Source organism: Crinia signifera, chromosome 2, assembly GCF_055691185.1.
Source record: "Crinia signifera chromosome 2, ASM5569118v1, whole genome shotgun sequence".
NCBI classification, from domain to species: domain Eukaryota; kingdom Metazoa; phylum Chordata; class Amphibia; order Anura; family Myobatrachidae; genus Crinia; species Crinia signifera.
The window spans coordinates 304,255,825-304,278,232 of NC_139218.1; the positions used below are offsets into that span (position 1 = coordinate 304,255,825).

Genomic DNA, 22,408 nt, shown 5'->3' on the forward strand with positions numbered 1-22,408 from the left:
AATGTATAGCTATTAAACTGAGAAGATTACATTAGTATGCCAGAGGTATCCACTCTTTTGGATTATATTTAAATATCAAACAAGCAAATACCTGGAAAACTGACAATACAAGCAACTACTGTATAGACCAGGACAGGCCAACCTGTGGCTCTCCAGATGTTGTGAAAATACAAATCCCAGCATGCCTTGCCACAGTTTTAACACTCCCTTATAGCAAAACTGTGGCAAGGCATGATTGGATTTGTAGTTTGACAACATCTGGAGAGCCACAGGTTGGCCAGGCCTGGTATAGACTTTTGAACACGGACTTGCCTGTGCTTATCGCAAGTCGGCCATTGTTCACATACAGTGACTGAATATATAATTCCCAAAAATAACTATTTTGTATTAAAATATTGCATTTAACACATTTTATACTTTAACTTAAATCCCCCTAGTTTAAGTATTATACATGCCAGGTTGTGTGACTTTAGTTCATTCTATGTAACATAGAAAATGGTCTCTCTATGTATGATTGCATTTAAGATCTAAGAAAGGTAGCCTATAAAATTAGCACAATTGCTTGTCTTAGTCTGTTATTTGCACTTCTTAGTTTCTAATGTGAAATAGGTTTTATTTAATGTGACCTGATTACCATTATGATTTTGTCAGTTTGTTACTAATGTAGCCCTGAGTGCTAATTTTCCATCAACATCTCATTAAAATGCTAATGCAGTTATGTTCGTTCTATGTTACTTAAAGGTAAATTATGCCCTGAAAAAGGTGGTTGGTTGATAGAAATTTCAATGAGCTTTTATTCCTATGGGAAGGTGTTCTGTATGTGTTCTCACATCCTTTTGTAGGTTTGGTCAAGTGGTTGCAACATTATTCGCCCATTGTATGTATCCAGCCCAGGATATGATGTTGATTCATGGAATAACTTTTGGTTATTTAAACCCTTTAGCAGGTACATTTACGTAAGCTTATAAACCTCAGTTTGGATATAAATTTTCCTTAGTAGTGCTTACAACATGTTAATTTCTGAGTTGTACCACTTTTCACAATTCAATGCTTGTTAAATAGGAGGAAACCAGCTTTAGGGTTCCTCTCCCATTGATGAATAGACCACTAAAGTCCACAACTTCAAGATTTTCTTTTTGTTTTTATAATTTCTGCTATTGTGATATTTATTTTGGCGTTTCATAAGAAACCTGCGCTCCAACTACTGTATTAGTCAGAGTGCATTAATTCACATTCGGCTGCTGCCACCCTTGATAACATTAAAAAAAGGGGATAAAGGGTCCCCCAAACACGTTTTATGTATCAATTGCACAGGAGATATAACTCAGACATCCACACAGTATTGCTGTGTTCCTACTCTTTTTGCATTTAATTACAGTGTAGTATTAATATACCCATTGCACAGGCACGACAATCCCAATGTCCACACAGTACACGGCTTGCAACCTGCTTCAGCAATTGATAACTATTTATATCATAGTCTAGCGATTTCACGATCTCTTCAAATTATTGGGTTCTTGGAGAATATATGATATAACTAAACTAAGAAAAACTATTTGCAAAAAGAATATAATGCTTATTAAGACAAAAATGTTAAAAAGAAACGGTTACAAAGTACATACAGGCAAGCAATTAAAATAAAAATTATAAAGGTACTCTTTACCTAGAAGGGCGCCAGCGATTGAAATCGCGGTCGTCGGGGGTAAAAATCGCGGGTAAATCGGGATGGCCGCGATGACCGCGATTTTCCCATAGGGAACAATGTTAAAAAGGCAGATTGACCGCGATTTGACTGTTAAATGCCTCAAAGGACCCGATTTGGCCCTAGGAATCAATGTTAAATGGGCCACAGAGCCCAAATAAGCACAATTAACCCTTAAATGTCCCCTCCAATTTTTAACGCCACCCCACGATCCACGCGAACCCGAAGCGTGGCGAGCGCAGCGAGCCCGCGAGGGGCGGCGGTACGCGTCCTCCGACCTTTTCATGCCCTACTATCCACTAGGGCGTGGAGTGAGAATATAATAGTGTGGCGAGCGCAGCGAGCCACCGAGCCCGAAGCGTGGCGAGCGGACGCGGATACCTTCACAGGTAGACGCGTCCCCTGGCGGGCTTCACAGGTGTCGGCGTCGCCACGGACACCTGTGAAGCCCGCGAGGGGACGCGTATAACTGTGAAGGTATCCGCGTCCCCTCGCGGGGCTCGCTGCGCTCGCCACGCTTCGGGCTCGGTGGCTCGCTGCGCTCGCCACACTATTATATTCTCACTCCACGCCCTAGTGGATAGTAGGGCATGAAAAGGTCGGAGGACACGTACCGCCGCCCCACGCTGGCTCGCTGCGCTCGCCACGCTTCGGGTTCGCGTGGATCGTGGGGTGGCGTTAAAAATTGGGGGGGACATTTAAGGGTTAATGGGCTCTGTGGCCCATTTAACATTGATTTCTATGGCCAAATCGGGTCCATTGAGCCATTTAACAGTAAAATCGGGTCCATCGCGCCTTTTAACATTGATTCCTATGGGAAATCGGGAGCATCGCGTCGCGGGCATCGCGGGTACATTTATGGCCGGCCGCGACGCGACCGACACGATTTCCATGTTTAACATGGGTTTCAATGGGAAATCGCGGGCGTCGGTCGCGTCGCGGCCAGACATAAATGTACCCGCGATGCCCGCGACGGGCGCCCTTCTAGGTAAAGAGTACCATTATAAACATTCAGAGTTAACATGTAGCTAGTCTATTCCAGGAGAAACGTAAAGAAACATCATGTCACAAACATCCAGAACAATTGGTGGTCATACCTCCTATCAGTTTTAAACCTTGGGTGAGGCCAGTATGATATAAGCCCCATACGCACTAAAGATAAACTCCACTGCCAATATTGTTAACAATATTAGTGGTAATCCCAGGTGAACGAGATCATAATATGGATCGGCTGTTCCGGCTTGCTGAATGTATAGTTGCGTTCACACTGGGTCCCGTTGTACAGGGAATTACTGGGCCTGAAAAGTTGCTCCATATTACAATCTCCTGGAGCGGTGTAGGCTTTAATTGGAAGTTAATATATGGAACAATAAAAACTTGGCGTCCGGCCGTATGAGGCTGAAATGACCTTTTGATATGTGCTAACAATTACTTAAGAGTTTACCTATGCATGGGATAAAATAGCACAGTGACTTTCTTTACTGAAATAATCCATCCATATATGATTAAGATTTTTTTTTTCTATAAACGCTATACACTGCTCAAAACAATTTTGAGAGTGCATGAGGAAAATTGTAGCATTAATTATTAGCATTTTTATGCTATTGAATTATCTAACCCCTGGAGGTATTTGTATTTTATATGTGTTATTGTGCACTAAATGTGTTTAATTGAAATTGTTGTTACCGTATGTATTATTAAGCGCAACATAGAAGTGCTTTTTTCCTTTCAATATTGGAGGCTGGCATACCTCCACTGTGGCAGCTGATCTACATTTTCTGGATCACCATTAGCTTCAGTGCCTAAGACATATTTCTTTTAGAATACTTGAAGATTGAGGTTAAGAACCACTGGTTTATTCTTTGCCAAGGATGCATTATGTTTGACAGTATATGTTTCCATAAGAAAGTCAGAGGGGACCCAAAGAATTTGCCCTACAGCTTTCTGGCATTTGTTTTCACAGAAATGATTGTTCCTTTTAAAGAAAATTATAAAAAGATTTGAATATTTAATCTTTATTTTCTCAGAAAGTGTCCTGGGTAGAACATTTTCTAATTGAATATGTCCATAAAAATAAAAAACAACATCTCCACTTCTGTATTTTATAATAACGCCATTTCTCCTTAAATAAGCAAGACCAAATCCTAAATTTGTAATTCAATTATGGGTTAATGAAGCATTGTAAGCACTATTTATAACTGCATTTTTTAAAAGTCACAAGCCAATTATGCAAACTGTCTATATAACTTTCCTCACCGACCAATGTAAATAGATTTAACCTTTATATTAATTACTTGCTCATGTAGAGCACCACTTTCAATAATGCAGCATTTCCTCTAACAACTTTATTTTTCAAAGACATGACTTTTACCAAATTTAAACCATTTTAATGAAAAATGTAACCCTTGTCTGCTCTCTGCTTATGACAAACCCAGTATGCTATAAGCCCCTCTAATAGTGTGCTGTTGCATGTAATTTTGTGCTTGCGATTATCCATGTTACTAGCAAAAGCAGAGACACATGAGTATGCCATCTGTTATTTGTTTGGTCATATTTTGTTCATAACGAATGCAATAAACTTATCGTATGGGAACTTAGTAGGATAACAGCAGCCTTAGTGGGTCCTGAAAGCTGATACCACTATGTGTCAAATGTCTTGAAACCTTAGACAATGACACACAATTTTAAATCGCATGTGTCACCCGAAGCGATGAGTTAGCTCGCTGGTCTAATGTCTCATCTTTGAATATTATGTGCTGCACATGATATTTATTGCATTGCATATGTGATCGCATGTGGTTTTTAACCACATGTGATCACTTGCAATTCAGGAGGGATGGTGGGCGGCGGTGGTAGAATAAAAAAAACCCGGCTTCCCTCTGAGAAAGCGCTCAGTCAATTAGCAGTGGTTTCATTGTGAGGCCTCTGAGAAGTGTATAGGCCCATTAGTTTCATTACTTGTGATGACAGCTGTCACACTGGGTGCCATCCAATCATAGTTCCATTGTGCTCTTACAGAAGTATAGTTTCTAAGGACTTCCAATCATTTTAGGTGTCAAAAACTGACCACATTACATGCACTCAGAATCAGGTAAGGAGTGATGTGTGTTCTATAGTAGCAATGGGCTGCATATGCAAGCTTTTTTTATTACAGATTACATGGTACAAGCATGGCTTGCTTTGGTCACACACTGAACTACTTTTGTCTGTCCTGATAACGGCCCTACGGGGTTGAAACATTGACATGGAATAATGCCTCTCTGTGACTAAAAAGCAATTTTACCTGCAGTTGGTGGTGAGTGCCCTTTCTGGTTGCGGACCGGAACTTTTTACTATATTCTGGAATTTGGATTCTTTATGGAGCACCCCTGTTTGATAACATACTGGATGTGAGTGCGGATCCCTGGATACTATATATATATATATATATATATATATATATATATACACAGATGGAGCCGGCCTTGTCCTTGCTGTGGATGGTGTGGAGGGGGGCGCGCGCATGAGACTCCCGTGCGCACCATGGCAACTGAGCTTGGCGGGGGTCCCCGATGCCTCCCTGCCGATCCCCCTCGCGCCCCCCCCCCCGATCTGGGCAGCATCTCCCTGAAGCGGAAACGGGCTGGGAGACGGTGCCCAGCTGCCACGATTCAGGGACGTGCGTGTGCGTGATATGCACGCGCATCTCAGTGTCCATCGCCGGCGCCGCCAGCGCAAGGGATCTGGCGAGCTCCGGGGATAGACAAGGCCGGCTCCATCTGTGTGTGTGTATATATATGTATATATATATGTATACACATACTGTATATATATATATATATATATATATATATACGATCCCAAAAACACAGCACTCCACTTTAGATGCAATATTCTTTTTAATCCACAACGTTTCAAAGCTACTGCTTTGTCCTCAGGCGATACGTTCTCTCTCTCTATATATATATATATATATATATATATATATATATATATGTCCTGGAAATGTCAGTATTTTTTATTAATGACATCCTTCCAAATAACTTTTACCTTTTAAAGTTATTTTACCTGTTATTTTGTCCTCATTTTTATATATTGATATTTATGGAAGAGACTTATTTAAAATGTAAAAAGCGTGTTCTTAAACTGAGGAAACATAACATGGCTTGTCAGGGATTGTAGTGCACAGAAACGAGTGTGACAGCCTTTTGTGACTGGCTCAGCAGCAGTGTCCCTGGAAACTATTTTATGTTGGCAGTTCTGGTCTGAATTTAATTTAAAAAGTACATAACACATATTTGCTAAGTTGCTCTGCCTGCTGATTTTATCCTTGAAAACTCAATGGAACATGTCAGGAAATGAATTCCTTTTCATATATGTTGTAACTTTATCTGATATTGTACTACAGTATGTTGTAATGAGTGATTCATACTCTATATTTTAAGAGTAGTGACAGAGCACTGGGTATTGTCATAAAAGTAAGTAATTCTGCTTGACAATAAATCCTAATTCTGTTAAATCCTACTTGAATTACATAAATTTGATGCTACTGTGCGATGGAAGGTTTTCTTAGTTTCCCGTAACCAGACCGTGTACACACAGTTGAAAATTATCAAGATTGTCCAAGATTCTGTGTAAAGTAGTCATCCATCACTGTGAGCCCTTGGTCAGAAAATGACAATGCAGTAAATATCTTCAGCAGCCACCTTCTTAATGTACAAGCTGTTTTCAGTAGGAATTTTCAGCACTCACATAAACCACACTGTCATGAGTGACTGCCTGTGCGCCAAAGTCATTACCATTGAGATGATAGGACATCTTTCAGGAGATAACCGGCAAACTTTAAATGTCATATCAAGTTTTTGAAGCCATTTTCAATCCCCCTGTTCAAGGTTGCTTGAATATTGAATATGCCTGCTTTTAGCAGGCTGCATATCTGTGGGAGGGATCACTCATGAGAATGAGCACTAACGATTTGAGAAGTCCGTCACAGAAAGTCACTTAATCATCAGTCAGTGTGGTTGTCTTTTTCTGATAAGACTAGATCATTGTCTCTTAAATAGTAGCTTTCTGGGAAGAGGATCGCTACATAGGGAACTAGATTCATTGGGAACATTAATCTGCAAAGCTGATTTCTTTGCAAATGCAAAACTCCCTCTGAGAGTTTATTACCAGCAAGACAAGCTTGCATATTCTTTTTAATAGATGCGAAAATATAATAATATATATTTACTTCTGACCCACTCTCTTTATCAAATCTATTTTATGTGCAAATGCAAATGACTCTGATAAAGATCTATTACCATCATCAATATCCTCCCCTCTCAGGTCAGTTCAGCTATAAACAACTACTTTACAAAATAGCTTCTTTCCAGAGACTGTCCTTTTAATGCCGATATATATTTCCTTTATGCTCTTTTTCCCTTTATGCTAGTGCACTTAAAGCGTATTTTTGCTTTGCGGCTTCAGCTCTAAATTACCTTTCTCATGTTCTAGGGCTTGGAAATATAATGCGCTGTATGTTTAAAATGTAATTCAGTTTAATAACCTAGCATTATCTTTTTCTTTTTGTAATTTCCAGAAAACCAAAAACCTCATTTTGAGAGATCCCGCTCACGACCAAATATACAGTCCGCTGCTGCACGGGCTCAAGTTGCTAAGGAACTTAGTTACGACTCGGAATCCCATTCATCTACAACACGGAGCAAGGTTACCACTAGACATGTGGTGTGCAGCTCAGACAAAGTGTCAGGTCATGGTTCTGCTGCCAAGGTAGAATCAAGTACAGAAGTGGAAGATCTCCTTGCAAGGCTGCGAGCACTATAGCAAAGGGGTTCTCTCTGCTTTTATCCAAAGGACTAGTACACAGAAAAAATAGGGACATTAAACTGCAAGAGTATGTAAAACCTACAGTATCCTATCAAAAACATTGCTCTGTTCCAAAACTGTTCTGCCTTATTTTATCCAGTGTACCTGTAACGTCACACCTTGATGTTCAGAATTGAACATTTCATAACATCTTTTGATCATCTTGGACTATGTACTAGAGGGCCTTCTAGTTTGGGTGCTGGCATTTTTTCCATAGATTATTTTATAAAATTAATGAAGCATTTTCTGAAACAAACTCTTAGAACGAAGAGGCAGATTAACTAATACAGCCAATGTCCCATCATAACATTCTTTGTCAGCTCAATGACGACAACGAGGCTTGTAGAGAAAAGAAAATGAAATTTTGATCCTTGGTTTAAAAACAAAAAAAGAAACATTTAATGATTTTGGCTTGTGTCTAGCTTAAGTGATGTGTCCTCCGCCCTCTAACCCACAATAGCAGAATCCTCAGAGAGATACCAGAGGCATGCATTACAGGTCAAATGATTGGATTTTTGATTGCCACATCTGCATGGTGTTTCAGTGTGTATGGGCGTACTTTACTGCTTCACTCACCATATAGGCGGTAGAGGCAAACCGACCAATCACTGCCCAGTCCCAGCATGCCTCCTGCCTCAGCTTAAGGAACATGCTAGTGTGATCGTAACATCAATAAGGAAAGGGTAATGCAGTGACTGACCTCTTCACAGATACCACTGGATATATATATATATGTGTGTGTGTGTGTGTATGTATGTAGTGTGTGAGTATACATACGTAAGTACATACACACATATATATACATATATATATATATATATTACCTGTATTTACATTTCCGCCACTGCTGCTTCCCTAAGGATTGCATCTGTGTTCGTTCATAGACAATCATTTTTTCTTTAAATTGTTGAATGTCATGCAGTAATAAGTAAGCAATCTATCTATAATATTCCTATTTTTGCTTAGCTTACATATATATTTACATTTATTTATATAAGGTTAACTTTAAAATACCAAAGTATACGTCTAAATATATAAATGTTGCTTTGTTTTGAGTAAAAGCCATATGGTTTACAGATAACACTTTAAAGAAGCATAAGCAGCAAATATTGTTAGGAGGTGAACAATAAGCTTCCCCATGTGTTGAAATATAAAACAGAACTTTATAGTCTTAATGCTTCAGAAACACTGAGAGCCGCTTGCGGGGATTGAGCTCCTGTCCAGTCATTTATGGTGGGGAGCAGAGTGACTTTCCTGCCATGTTCCACCACAACTGCTGTGAAGTCCAATGTTGGAAGGAGATTTCAGATGGCATTAAAATGACTGGCACTAAGCACCTATTTGTTACTGTCACTAGACAGAAAATAGTCATTGTAAAAGCTTGTAGCATAAAACACATAAATATTTAGTTAATTATATTTTTAATAAGCAAGACAATATGTGGTGTAAACACACTGCCTTCAATTATAAAGCACTGATTTGTAACCTCATCATTATTCTGTAAGCATTGCTGCTTTTTCTTGTTTGGTCTATATTATCTGGTTTTGCTTTACAACCATAGTGCAATTATACTCCATATCACTACCTGTGTATTACTGACAATGCTATTAATGGGGAAAACTGACCCCTCCGTCCACATGGTCACATGGCAGGCGTATGCTACACTTGTGTCATGCTCTCTCTGCTACACGGCACTCATCTGCTGTGCACACAGGTCAGCTCTAAGTGATGGCTGTAGCTGGTTCTTTTCAGGGTAATTCTCAGTCTGAAATGAGGCCTTGTGATTTCCTATGCAACATTAATAAAAAATTTAGTATTGTGACATTGTGCCTGATTATGTTATTAAAACGTTGTTCCGCAAACCTCATGGAAATTAAACATATCCGGGCAATTGCTGTCTGCCGAAACCAACATTGTTTGATATCGCTGCTTCCATAGCAGACCACTGTAAGTAACAATGAGAAATAAACAGAGTTATTTGTCACATTATTCGTGTGTTTCCTTTGTGAAATGAAAGTCTTTCAATCTTATAAAGTATATGACTTTAGTTCAAGATATAGCTAAACTTTTTAACATACATGTATAAGGTTCTAGGACTAAACCTATTTTTGCATTTCTTGCCTCTTAAAACAAAGGGCCTGATTCAGACCTGATTACTGCTGTGCAAATTTGCAGAGGACTGCGATCGGAGAGCAGCCGCCCACAGAGAAAATCCCTCCTCGTGTAAGTCTGCAAATTAATTGCAGATTGCTTGCTGTTTGCAAATCCATTCGCAACTCACTCACCATCAAATTAGTTCCGCAGCCTGTGTGAGTAACTGTGACCTTTCCACAACTTTGTGACATAATCAGGCTGATCGACGCCGCAGCTGAAGTCCCACACCAACCATGAAAACACCTGGACACGCCTGTTTCTATTTGACACTCCCATAAAACAGCAGGTTACCATTCCCAAGTGCGGGCTTCTTGTCAGTCAAATTGTGAGGGGATTGCAATCTGATTCCTTGCGGTTGTTTGTCACTGTTTGACCTCGTGCCCGCATGCTACGATCCATGGGCACGTGGTCATTTGCTAATTGATAAGCGTTTGCAGATTCGCTCAAAAGCAATCACTCTTAACAACCCCTACGTTTTAGAGGGAAAATGGAGTAATGTGGGTAATAGAGTTGGTCAGACTCCATATAAATAACGTATAACAAGTATAGAAACTGAGGCTGAAATATTTATTATTCAAACCATAATTTAGACGATTCAAGTGAAAAATATACATTTTTTATAAGCTATAAAGTTACACAAGCTAATGAGAATAGAGCACTTTTACCAAGCGGAACTTGTATAGCCTTCTGCCATTCCGCCGCTACAAACTCTGACATCATACTGGACCATATCTCTCATCACAAACTACCGGCTGATCTCCCTCACAGCCTACTACTTGCAATCATTGCTAACAATGCCACGTCTCAACTTTCTGGTAACCGTTTTTGCTGCGAATGCAGGGCTGATTTATTTGGTTTAAAGTTCTATCATCATAATATCTTTACCATCAGTCTGACTATCACTGGATATTGATTCCTGGACCTATCATCTATATTGATTTATATAGGAGTTGGGTTTGCATCTTGAATTTACATCAATTGTTATCCTATGAATTGTTATCTTTGTTTAACTGTTTTTAACTTTCTAACTTTTATTTTACATAGTGGTTTTATTTCAAATCAAAACTTCCACATTATGGCTTTAATAACAACAGCTTCTTTTTTTTTTTTTTTTTGCAGGACACTGTCCATCAATCTGCTACTGTTTTATGTTTCCCATTTGTATTAAATACATTTATGACAATAATTAAGCCATAAAGTGATGCCCATAATTGAGCCCAAAGTATGGTTGAACCTATACAATTTTGGGGCGTTTATTGAAATATAAGCAAATGCAGAATAATCAAGACAAAGAGGTGTAACATGTTAGACAGAAGGAGGCTAAGAAGGTAATCAGATGTGCAAAAGCACAGGCTGAGTAGAAAATGTCCCAGTCAGTGGGTAAAGAGGGGGGGGGGCAACATTTTTAGGTATATAAGGGAAAGAAAAGCAAAAAGTGGAATAATAAGACTATTGACAGAGAGTGGAAGTCTTCTTGACAGAGACAATGTAATAGCAGACCAAATTAATATTTATTTCTCCTCAGTATTCACTGCTGAAAGAGAGGGGACGGGGCCACAGTTACGTTGCAAGTATAGTCAGGAAAATGAGGGAGAAACTTTCACAAACTGAAAATGGATAAATCAATGGGGCCAGGTGGGATACATCCAAGGATACTAAAAGAGCTTAAAGGGGAGCTGCTAATACCATTAACATAATAACTATTTACAGAAGCTACTGGAGTAATCCCAGAGGACTGGAAAATAGGAAATGTAGTACCACTGCACAAAAGTGGAAGCAAGGAAGAAGTTAGCATCTACCGACCCGTGAGCCTTACATCAATAGTGGGGAAACTAATGGCAACACTCTTAAAACAAAGAGTTTTAGAATATAAAAAAAAGAAACTTACAGGATGCTAAACAGCATGGGTTTACTGGGGGAAGATCATGTCAAACAAATCTTATTTACTTTTTTTGACTGGGTGACTAAAGTACAGTAATAGAACAAGGTGGGGCTGTAGATGTAGCTTATCTAGACTTTAGTAAAGCTTTTGACACTGTCCCACATCGCAGGCTGTTAAATAAACTTGAAAACTTGGGATTGGATTCTAAGATGGTTGAATGGTTAAGATATTGGTTGCAGGACAGAAAACAGAGTTGTAGTAAATGGAATACAAAGCAGGTAAAGGTTACAAGTGGAGTACCCCAGGGATCTGTACTTGGACCAGTGCTTTTTAATATCTTTATTGGTAATATTGCAAATGGAATTGAAGGTAAAATGTGTCTTTTTGCAGATAACACCAAGGTATGCAACAGGGTAGACACACCAGGAGGGCTAAAACAAATGATTGATCTAGGTAGATTAGAGGAATGGTCAAGAGCATGGCAACTCCAGTTTAATGACAAAAAAATGCAAAATGCAAAACGTGGGTCTCAAAAATCCAAAGACTATATATAGTATAAATGGCACTATAATGAAAACTACTGAGGAAGAGAAGGATCTAGGTGTCACTATTTCAGGTGACTTAAAGGCAGTTAGGCAATGAAGCAGGCAAGTCAGATGCTTGGTTGCATAGGGAGAGGAATCAGCAGTAGAAAGAAAGAAGTACTAATGCCACTGTATTGGTCATTGGTACAACCTCATCTAGTGTATTGTGTTCAGTTCTGGAGGCCATATCTCCAGAAGGATATAAATACATTAGAGACTGTACAAAGAAGGGCAATTAAAATAGTGCATGGCCTACATCTCAAAACGTACCAGGAAAGACTAAAAGATTTTAATATGTATAGTTTAGAGAACAGAAGTGAAAGGGGGATATGATAGAAACTTTCAAATATATGAAGGGTTTGAACAAGGTACAGGTTGGAGACATTCGTCACAGGAAGAGGAGCAACATAACATGAGGACATTCACTGAAACTAGAGGGAGCAAGAGTCAGGGGAAATTTGAGGACAAATTACTTCACAGAAAAGATACTTCGAAAAATTAAATTAAAAAAATTAAAGCATTCAATCACAACCACTTGCTAAGACTTCCTTCTGTCTTCACTATGGGGTGCTCATCCTGCCCATGTGCCTCATCCTCTGTTAGTGGTTTCCAACCTGGAATACTCATTCCCCTGGGAGGTACACTGCAGACCGGTTGGGGGTGCTTTAAAATAATTAATATTGGTAATGGCAAAAGAAGTCATCACCCAATGGCAGAAGGTCTCCCATTGCCGTGGAGATGAACCACATTGTGCACTTCCGGTTCTGTCTGCAGCATCCTCAGTGTCTCCTCATGCTTTTGCCAACCAACAAGCCCTCTGCCAACCATGCTGCCATCAGACCTCAATTATCACCTGGCCCATGCTGACACAGGTGGAGGAAGCAGTGGCATTAACCCTACAGGCATTAGCGGGACCCCTGGAGACAGTACACAGCCAGCGGCCAGACACAGAGGGACCCAATTCCTGACTGGACACTATTCCTCCTCTACTCCTTAATATAAGGACACACATATTAAGAGGAGGGGATACTTATAAATGAGTAACCTAATCAAGGTACAGAGAGGAAAAAAATTTAGGAAACCGTTGCTCTATGTTATCAGATTCAACTTCAGTCTCCTCCATGTGGTGCTCCTAGCGAAGAATCCTCCATATAATGATTAATTTCCTCTTCCTTGCTGGCTCCTGTCCCAACTCCTGGCCAGCGGGCACAGAATAAGCAGAAAGTGGACTATACCATGACATCAGTAACCACGGGGGTGTTCTCACAGTGGGCTGCTCTGTGACTGATTCTCTGTCTGTGTCCCATAGGTCTGACTGATGGCTGGTCGCTATAAGGATATATATGGCCCTTATATCATTGCCAGTGGACAGCGCAATCCCTGGTACTAATTTCTCAATTTTAAATCCATGGTAATCTTTGCTTGTTTTCTTTCTATATTTGTATAGAAAACGTTTATTATAGTATATACAAATTAATGACAAAATTCATGGTTGTGTAAACCTTACCGATAACTTTTGTTGTGTATGCTATTAGTGCACACCAAAATGTTAGACTATTAGTGCCTTGATAAGGATGACTTATAAAATATGCTGTGATTGTGCTCTTATTTCTGACTTGAACCCGCATAACTAATATGACACAGTGGGTGATATATGGCTATAGATATATCTCAAAACCATAGCGCTTCTAGACATTGTTACTTTGATTCCCTGCTTCCTTGTTTCACTTCTAATGTACTCACTAGTTGTACGATTCCAGACAAGGCAGAACACATCTCCTGGTTAGATGATCCTTATTTTCTTTAGTTACTGTTCTAAGCAACTTATGTAAAAGAAAAACAAATAATGATACATTTTCTTACAGTCCAATGGATAAATCAATCACGCGGGAATTCCTGTGCTCAGATGCAAACATGTTCTTAAAACAAACATTTTATCTAATACATTGCATCACCGCGCTCACCTTTGAAATTAATTTATAGTTTTAAAGAAATTCAAATAAATGAGTCTTCTTATTGTCACGGATGCAGTCACGTTCTGTCTTCTAAGATCTAAAAGTAACATATTAATGCCATTTATTTTTTTTGTTATGTTTTTCCTTATACTGTATCTTTATATATATTTGTACTTCCATTCCATGTCCAGTAAGCAAACTACATTACTTTGTTTACTGGACACCCAGTGTGCAATATTTTTATATATATTTGTATTTTTTTTACTTGCTGCTCCATTAAGTTGTGACATTTTTACTTATTGTAAATGTAAAAGCAGCATCAGATTTATGTGCCGCTGAATATAATGGCATGCAGTTGCTTGAATTCTGGGTTTTGTTTGAAATTCACTTTTTATATTTCACTATAGTAATTTAAATATTCTTATCATGTCAGTGTACATTAATCCACAGGAACACATACAGCATCAATTATGTATTTGATGTTGCAGTTAATACACTCTGATGTATCAATCCATTCTTTTATGTGGGTGTCTTTAGAGATGTCTAGATTAAATGTTTCTATGCATAACATACAATCTGCAGCTAAAATAACCTCCATAAACCCTGAGTGGGTATGTATTACTCATGTTTTTTTTTGTATTTCATTGCTTAGAAACAAAGCCTGCTGACAGAAGATATTTAAATGTAGAATAGTCAAGCCTCTCAGTGCAGCATACATATAAACAATTAAAGGCTAGCAGAGCAATACTGTCAGCTGACATTTGCAGACAGGCTGAATGTTTACCTGCTGTGTATTCTGTGCTGTTTGCATTTCACTGTCTTGTGACAGGTAGGTCAACTGCGTTTGTGTATTTTAAGGCAATATTTTTATGAGAATTAAGTAATACTTTTACAATGCCTTATGATTTATCTCCTTTGTTTATCTCACATTTTTATTTTATTGTCTCAGTGATGGTGACCAGTATGTGATTTAGTTGTTTAAATGTCCAGATATGCCCCAAAAACTAATTTCCCCTACAGTATTTATGTGTATTGGGAACAAGTTTTGGTGCACTTCATCATAGCCCTCTTGCCGGGGCTGTTTGGAGAATAAAAGTTGCCCTGGATTTCTTCTTAGAAGTGGCCTCGTGAGCAGCACCGAGTCAAATGTAGGCGGAGCCAACACAAAAATAGGTGGTATTAATGCATCACTACACCTGGGTGTGCTTGGAAGTCTAGTTACCCCCAGACTGTAAAGCCAGACTGTAAAGACTGTAAACAAAAACAAAAATCACCATATTTTAAATAATTCCTCAACTGAACACAGGCCTCAGAACCACCATCATGCAGACAAACAACTTTTTACCATAATCCCCTAAATATCACAACTATCCACACTCCTCCCCCAGTGGTGCCCAGAAACCCCTCAGAAATTGTTACGGTACTTGTGTACTATCACGGCTCCCATCTCATCCCATCTCATTGCATACCATAAGGCTTAAGATGGTATGCAATGAGATGAGATGTGCTGCGATGGGACCCGATCTTATACAATTTAAAATTGTATACCATTGTATATGGCATACGATGAGATGTGATTTTAAATTGTATAAGCACACTAATGGGTGCTTTCAAGGTCAATTGGCCCCACTATAAGATTTTTAATTGTATAAGCACCCTAATCCTCCGACCTTTTCATACCCCCACTATTCATGTCGGCGTGGAGTTGATTTTATATAGATTTTTATATTGAATTTACATGTAAAGTATTTCGCGCCCCCTCGCGGGGCTCGTTGCGCTCGCCACGCTTCGGGCTCGCCACACTATATAATATCAACTCCACGCCGACATGGATAGTGGGGGTATGAAAAGGTCGGAGGACGCGTACCGCCGCCCCTCGCGGGCTCGCTGCGCTCGCCACGCTTTGGGTTGGCGTTGAAAATTTGCATTACACAGGCAGCATATTCAATAAACCATTCTCTAGCACTAAGTGCATAGAAAAAAGTAGTTTTATACATAGAAGCCGGCTTGAGCATGTGCCCACCCATTGAATGCAATGGGAGCCAGCAGTGATGCATACACATCACGTCCCCACTATTGCAAGCTGCTACATGATGTAGCAAAGTTGTAGTAGGACACATCAGTGTCAGTCATACTGTCCCCACATCAGTTATAAGATGGCGACGCTGGCGGTAACATAGTAGAAATTGAAGCACGTAGTGTGATAAGATTTCTGTGTCTAAAGGGCACCAACTTGTCAAACTGTACAGTGCTAGCATCATGTAACACAAACAGGTGAGATTTGGGAGCAGGCCACACGCAGCCAACTGTGCATGTGAGTTGTTATGATGCTACCACTGGAAGGTACTGGAGCATCCTATGTCCTGACCTGGTACCTGGTGATTTTCGTTTAATTGGCCTGCTGAAGAAGCGATTTGCAGCTGAAGATCAACAAGCTATCGTGTCCTGGCTTCAGACACTGATTTCGTCATTGCCAAGATAGACGTGTAAATTGGAACAAATACTTACAGTATGGGGACTATGTGGAAAATGTATTTGTACAAACGCCATACTAATGATTATATGCCCAGTACGAGCTAAATAAATACGTAATGAGAGGTTGTTACCTTATTTATTAATTTATTGATTATTTACAGCTCATGCTGTATTCTCTTCTACCAGAAAACACACTGGCATAACTGTCTACTATATCACAATTCTCTAGTGTGTGAGGACCTTTAGCGTGCACACGTTGTCTGAGGCCACCGCACCTGAGAGCTAATACACAGTACATATAGTATTGGTCTCCATCATTTCCACTCTGTGAATGTGCATGTGGTCTGTTAGTGCCCTCTGCCACACAGTGCAGACACTTTGTCTTTGCTGAATAGCTGTAACAGTTGTTGACGGGATGCTGCTAACGCTATTTTCACACAAGAGAACCAAGAAATCATGCTATAGCTAGCATACCATGGGAAGACAGGTAACATTAACTACCTAACAGAGCCATTTATGCTCTGTGTGCCACTAATATGTAATACACGGGTATCCATTTTATACATTTGCTATATGTTTGAGCACTAGTTTGCATGCTTGGGTTATGGTATTTTAGATCTACAAGGTCTAAGTCTACAGTCAAAAGGAGTTTTTCATTTTTTCGGTGTGTCTATGTCAACATGGGTCGGTATGAACACGTCTATGTGTACTGTGTCCCGTCGCATGGCTCGCCATGCTTCGGGCATGGTGCCTCATTGCACTGGGCACACTTATATTCTCTCTCCGTGACATAGTAGAAATACCGCATGTCAGCTCAAAATTAAAAAATAATAAAAATAACTCATGTCAACTTTTTGACTGTTGACCAATAGTGGTCGACCTCATGACTGTCAATCTAGAGTCAATCTATCCTGAGTCTTGATACTGCATGCTTGTAACTTGCTCATTTTGAATATGGAGACCCTTTGGATGTGTATGCAAGCATTCCTATCTGTAATCTGTAGTATGAAGAAATGTGCTGTCACCGTGGGCCTAATTCAGACCCATTTACTACCCTGCAGATAAATGAACAAAAACGCTTCATAGTGCGCATTTGCATGGCATCCTTCAATGAAAGCCAGTTAAGGCTTTTCATAGCTGCCCATACGCACCAATTGAAAATGTGCACTCTGAAATCAAGGCCCCAGATCTGATGTGGATCATCGCAGCACTGAGCGAGTCACCGACTACTCGGCCTCTGCACACATGGGGTGGGGGGGAACATTAGATGGTAGAGTGTTTGTAAATTGATTTGCCATTTTTCGATTGGCTGAGATGCAATTTACAGCCAGGCATAGGGGCAGGTTTTCACTCTGGCGGGGCGCCGGCTAACTGGTTACTGAGCTCCAAAAAGTTGCAGCATAGCAATCCGGTCAGAATCAGGCCTTGTGAATGTATGTAGTTGTAACACTTTCAGCAGCAAGACCCATAGGATGATTGGTGCCACAGATCCAGTGATTGGCTTTGGTGGCCCTTGTGGTTGCAGCCATTAAACAATAAATAAATACAACCTTGTATTAGAGAGTGACTAAATATGAAGTGTGCCAGTTTAAACGGCCCAAGAGTGAACATTAAACGGCCCAAGAGTGAACAATTTGTATATACCATATCTATCTTAGTTAATTAATGTGTCACACTTTCCTTTTTATGGTAATGATAATTTTTTTATTGCATATGTTCAAATTGCGTACATCGCTAATTTCTGCCTTACACTATCAGAGGCGGAACTACCATTCATACCATGCAGCATGCGCATTGCACCAGGTCCCAGAGGACTAAGAGGCCCACTGTTGTGTGACATATTGTGAATATAGGTTGGAGTAGAGGAGGGAGTCCCGAATTATATTTTTTGTACCTGAGCCAACTACTCACAAGTTCCACCACTGTACAGTATACAGTATTTATGCCATACGATTTGCTGTAAGTACTGTAGAGCAGATCCTGTGAAATGTACTTATTTAAGGGGAGTAAAGTGTATTATTTGAAAGTAGTTTACACCGATGTCCATTTCTTTGGGTTTTTTTTTATCTTAGCTGCTTTCAGAGCTAAGTCCATCACATAGATGTGATCCTTGGAATTCCCGAAAACAGGACAATGCATACTGTAGTGCACCCTGGTATAACATATCAAGGGGCAGTGGGGAAGTGAGGAGTTTCAATGTCTGATTGCCAAGTCCCACTAAATGTAATAATCTCAGTATGTTTAAGCAGCAACTTTACTACTTCATCTGGTAATTGCACGTTTTACTTCTAAAACTAAAACATGCCATCATTTGCTTTGAATGGTAAAGACATTTTACATTTCCTACTCAAACAACGCAATACATTTTTCACCCACTTTCCTTTAGAGTTACCCCAGCCAATAGGTACAAGTTTTACAGGTTTTTTTTTTGTTTAACGAAAATAACCTATGTTTACCAATGCAGAGAGAAAAAAATGTCATAAATAAGATATGGGAGGTCTATCGAAAATATCACATTCCAGTTGAGGAAAAAAGGGAAACTTTTGCTGTCTGTGTGTTAATGGTGGTTTGAAAGATAGAGTAACTTCATGCAAACACTCAGGAAAATCCACATGGAACAGTTACAGGGGAATACGTTCATCACAGTCGCCTGGAGGCAAGTAGAAGTTGCCCCCCCCTAAAATATAAAACAATATAAAAACAGCATGATTTATAGAATTATATAGATGATGCTCTCAGTCAGTTTACAGGGACCAGAGCCTGCAGTGAATTGTCAGGGCTCCAGCTATGTTGTATGACAGTAGCCGGTGGGTCATGGTCAGACTCCCAAGATTCAATTATTGGCAGAATCAGAATTCACTGTTGGGTGAATTCTGTTTCCTGTTGCAGGTGATAGCAGAGGAGGCTCCTGGGATAGAGCTAACAAAATATGCAGCAAAATGAATGAACAATGAGGGCAGTATGGATGGTGTAATGGTTAACATTAGAATAGAATAGAATCAACTTTATTGGCCATGTATGCTTGCGCACACTAGGAATTTTTTGTGGATTTACAGTGCAGCATCAAGCAGGGATGAAGGGGGGGGGGAGGAGAAGGCATTACATACATTTCATTAAGACATTACATGTGGGGAACACATGCCCACCGAGTTGCACAGCGCCTAGGCAGCCATCAGCGGCGCCACTGGTCACTGCTACAGCCAGGTAGGTAACATTAAGCAGAGACAGTACAGTTATCACACAGGGAACACATACCCACCAAGCTGAACAGTGCCTAGGCAGCCATCAGCGGCGCCACTGGTCGCTGAAACAGCCAGGTAGGTAACAATACAAGCAGACAGTACAGTTATCACACAGGGAATATATTTGACTGAGCTGCACAGCTCCTAGGCAGCCATCAGCGGCGCCATCTTGATCATGCTGCTCAGAGGCAGCAGTAATAATAATATTTGTATTTGTGAACCACTTTTCTTCCAAAGCTGAATGAACAATGAGGGCAGTATGGATGGTGTAATGGTTAACATTAGAATAGAATAGAATCAACTTTATTGGCCATGTATGCTTGCGCACACTAGGAATTTTTTGTGGATTTACAGTGCAGCATCAAGCAGGGATGAAGGGGGGGGGGAGGAGAAGGCATTACATACATTTCATTAAGACATTACATGTGGGGAACACATGCCCACCGAGTTGCACAGCGCCTAGGCAGCCATCAGCGGCGCCACTGGTCACTGCTACAGCCAGGTAGGTAACATTAAGCAGAGACAGTACAGTTATCACACAGGGAACACATACCCACCAAGCTGAACAGTGCCTAGGCAGCCATCAGCGGCGCCACTGGTCGCTGAAACAGCCAGGTAGGTAACAATACAAGCAGACAGTACAGTTATCACACAGGGAATATATTTGACTGAGCTGCACAGCTCCTAGGCAGCCATCAGCGGCGCCATCTTGATCATGCTGCTCAGAGGCAGCAGTAATAATAATATTTGTATTTGTGAACCACTTTTCTTCCAAAGCTGACACACCCTGCCAGCTTGTTGCTGGCAGGGTGTGCAATCAGTGAAGGAACAGCATACAGGCTTTGCATACAGTGGGGGTAGAGGTATATGATGAAGATCTTGGTAAAGAAACAGTAAAACAAAGAGTAATACATAGCTTTCCTCAGCTCAGAGGCGGAGACAGATAGTAATTTGGGAAAAGCAAAATAAAATGTGGCAGTGTTTCGGTTTATGTCCAAATCCATTCCAAACTCCAGTTCTAACTCATTGCTTGCTTTAGATGACTTGCTTCAGATGATGATGCCAGACAAGCCTTGGCCAGGCTTCTCCAAATTTCCCATTTTAAAGGAAAGTTAGGTCAGCTGGTACAGGGGGAGGGGTTGGTGTTTGCACACATTGCTCAGCTTATCTGATTAAAGGTGGGGGGGAAAAAAGACAAATTCTTGTAAAGCAAGAAAAGAAAAGGATGTCACTTTGTGATGCACCGAGAGAGAGAAAATTTAATAAGTAACCTTTATTTATAATTTTTTTAAAACTTTTGGCAAAAATATAAAAGACACAATAAACACATTAAACATAGACAAGTAAAAAAGGATGAAGATATCTTTGACTCCGTGGGGTCCCACTTCACAATGTTTTTATACGTATAAATGTCAACACTTTAATATGTGTTTAGTGCATTCACTGTTTCCAGAATAGGAACTGGTTGATATATATTTTCCCAGTTTTCAAGTACTAAATAGCGGTATCACTTTAAGCACCTATTAGGTTCAGGAGTGCCTGTATACCAATTTTGTCTGTGGTGTGAGGGTAACCAAAGATTTATGGTGGGGGATGTTGTAGGCTCCCAGTAGCAAAACACATTCCCATTGCAGACTGTTCTTTTAAATGAAAAGCATCAGATTTTGGAAAATGGCATTCATGTACCTGTACAGAGGAGATGCGAGATGGTTTGAAAACTTCATTCCAGTTCTAACTCATTGCTTGCTTTAGATGACTTGCTTCAGATGATGATGCCAGACAAACCTACTTACTGCCTCACAGCGCTGAGGTCATGGGTTCAATTCCCACCATGGCTCTAACTGTGCGGAGTTTGATACTCCCGTACTTGCGTGGGTTTCCTCTGGATTCCTCCCACAATCCAAAATATACTGGTAGGCTAATTGGCTCGAAACAAAATTAACCCTAGAATGTCTGTGTGTGCATGTACATGTGGTAGGGAATATAGATTGTAAGCTCCACTGGGGCAGGGACTGATGTGAATGTTCAAATATTCTCTGTAAAGCGCTGCGGAATATGTATGCACTATATAAGAAACTATTAATAAATAAATAATGCACTGCAGAGGTCCATTGTAAGAGCAGTGGTCACACTTGGATCGCTCCGTGAACAATAGATGTGCTGCTGTATATGAAGGTGCCCCTTCAGGGCTTAGAGCCCGGAGACAGACTGCTCCATTGAGAGTTACGCCCCTGCCAGTTTACACTAATATTCTGCTGTGCCTGTCTCAAACATTCTGTTTGGTGTACCCATTACTGGGTACATTTCTACTAATCACCAGTGAGGAGTCACAGGCAGAAAAGGGGACTGGCTTTGGCTGGTTGGCATGTATGCCAAAAAAATATATATTATTTTTCAGAAAATGACAAAGAGAACACAAAATCCATACATTCTGAGATCTAAAGACTATGGGCCTGATTCAGACCTGATCGCTGATCTGCAAATTTGCTGATGACTGTCTGTGAGTGTAAAGCACCCGCCCAGACAGAGTCAAAACCCGTCCTGTGTAAATCTGCAAATGGAATGCT

The 22,408-nt window shown here is 40.2% G+C and overlaps 1 protein-coding gene across 3 annotated transcripts in view; it reads left to right on the plus strand.

Annotated features, from left to right (window-relative positions):
- Window positions 1-9,538, plus strand: part of DIAPH3 (diaphanous related formin 3) — an 870,768-nt gene extending 861,230 nt beyond the window's left edge. For all 3 annotated transcript variants that reach the window (XM_083168891.1, XM_083168892.1, XM_083168893.1), the window contains one exon: window positions 7,263-9,538. In XM_083168891.1, coding sequence (XP_083025017.1) covers window positions 7,263-7,507 — 245 coding nt within the window. In that variant the 3' untranslated portion in view covers window positions 7,508-9,538. The remainder of the gene's footprint in view (window positions 1-7,262) is intronic.
- The last annotated feature ends 12,870 nt before the right edge of the window (window positions 9,539-22,408 follow it).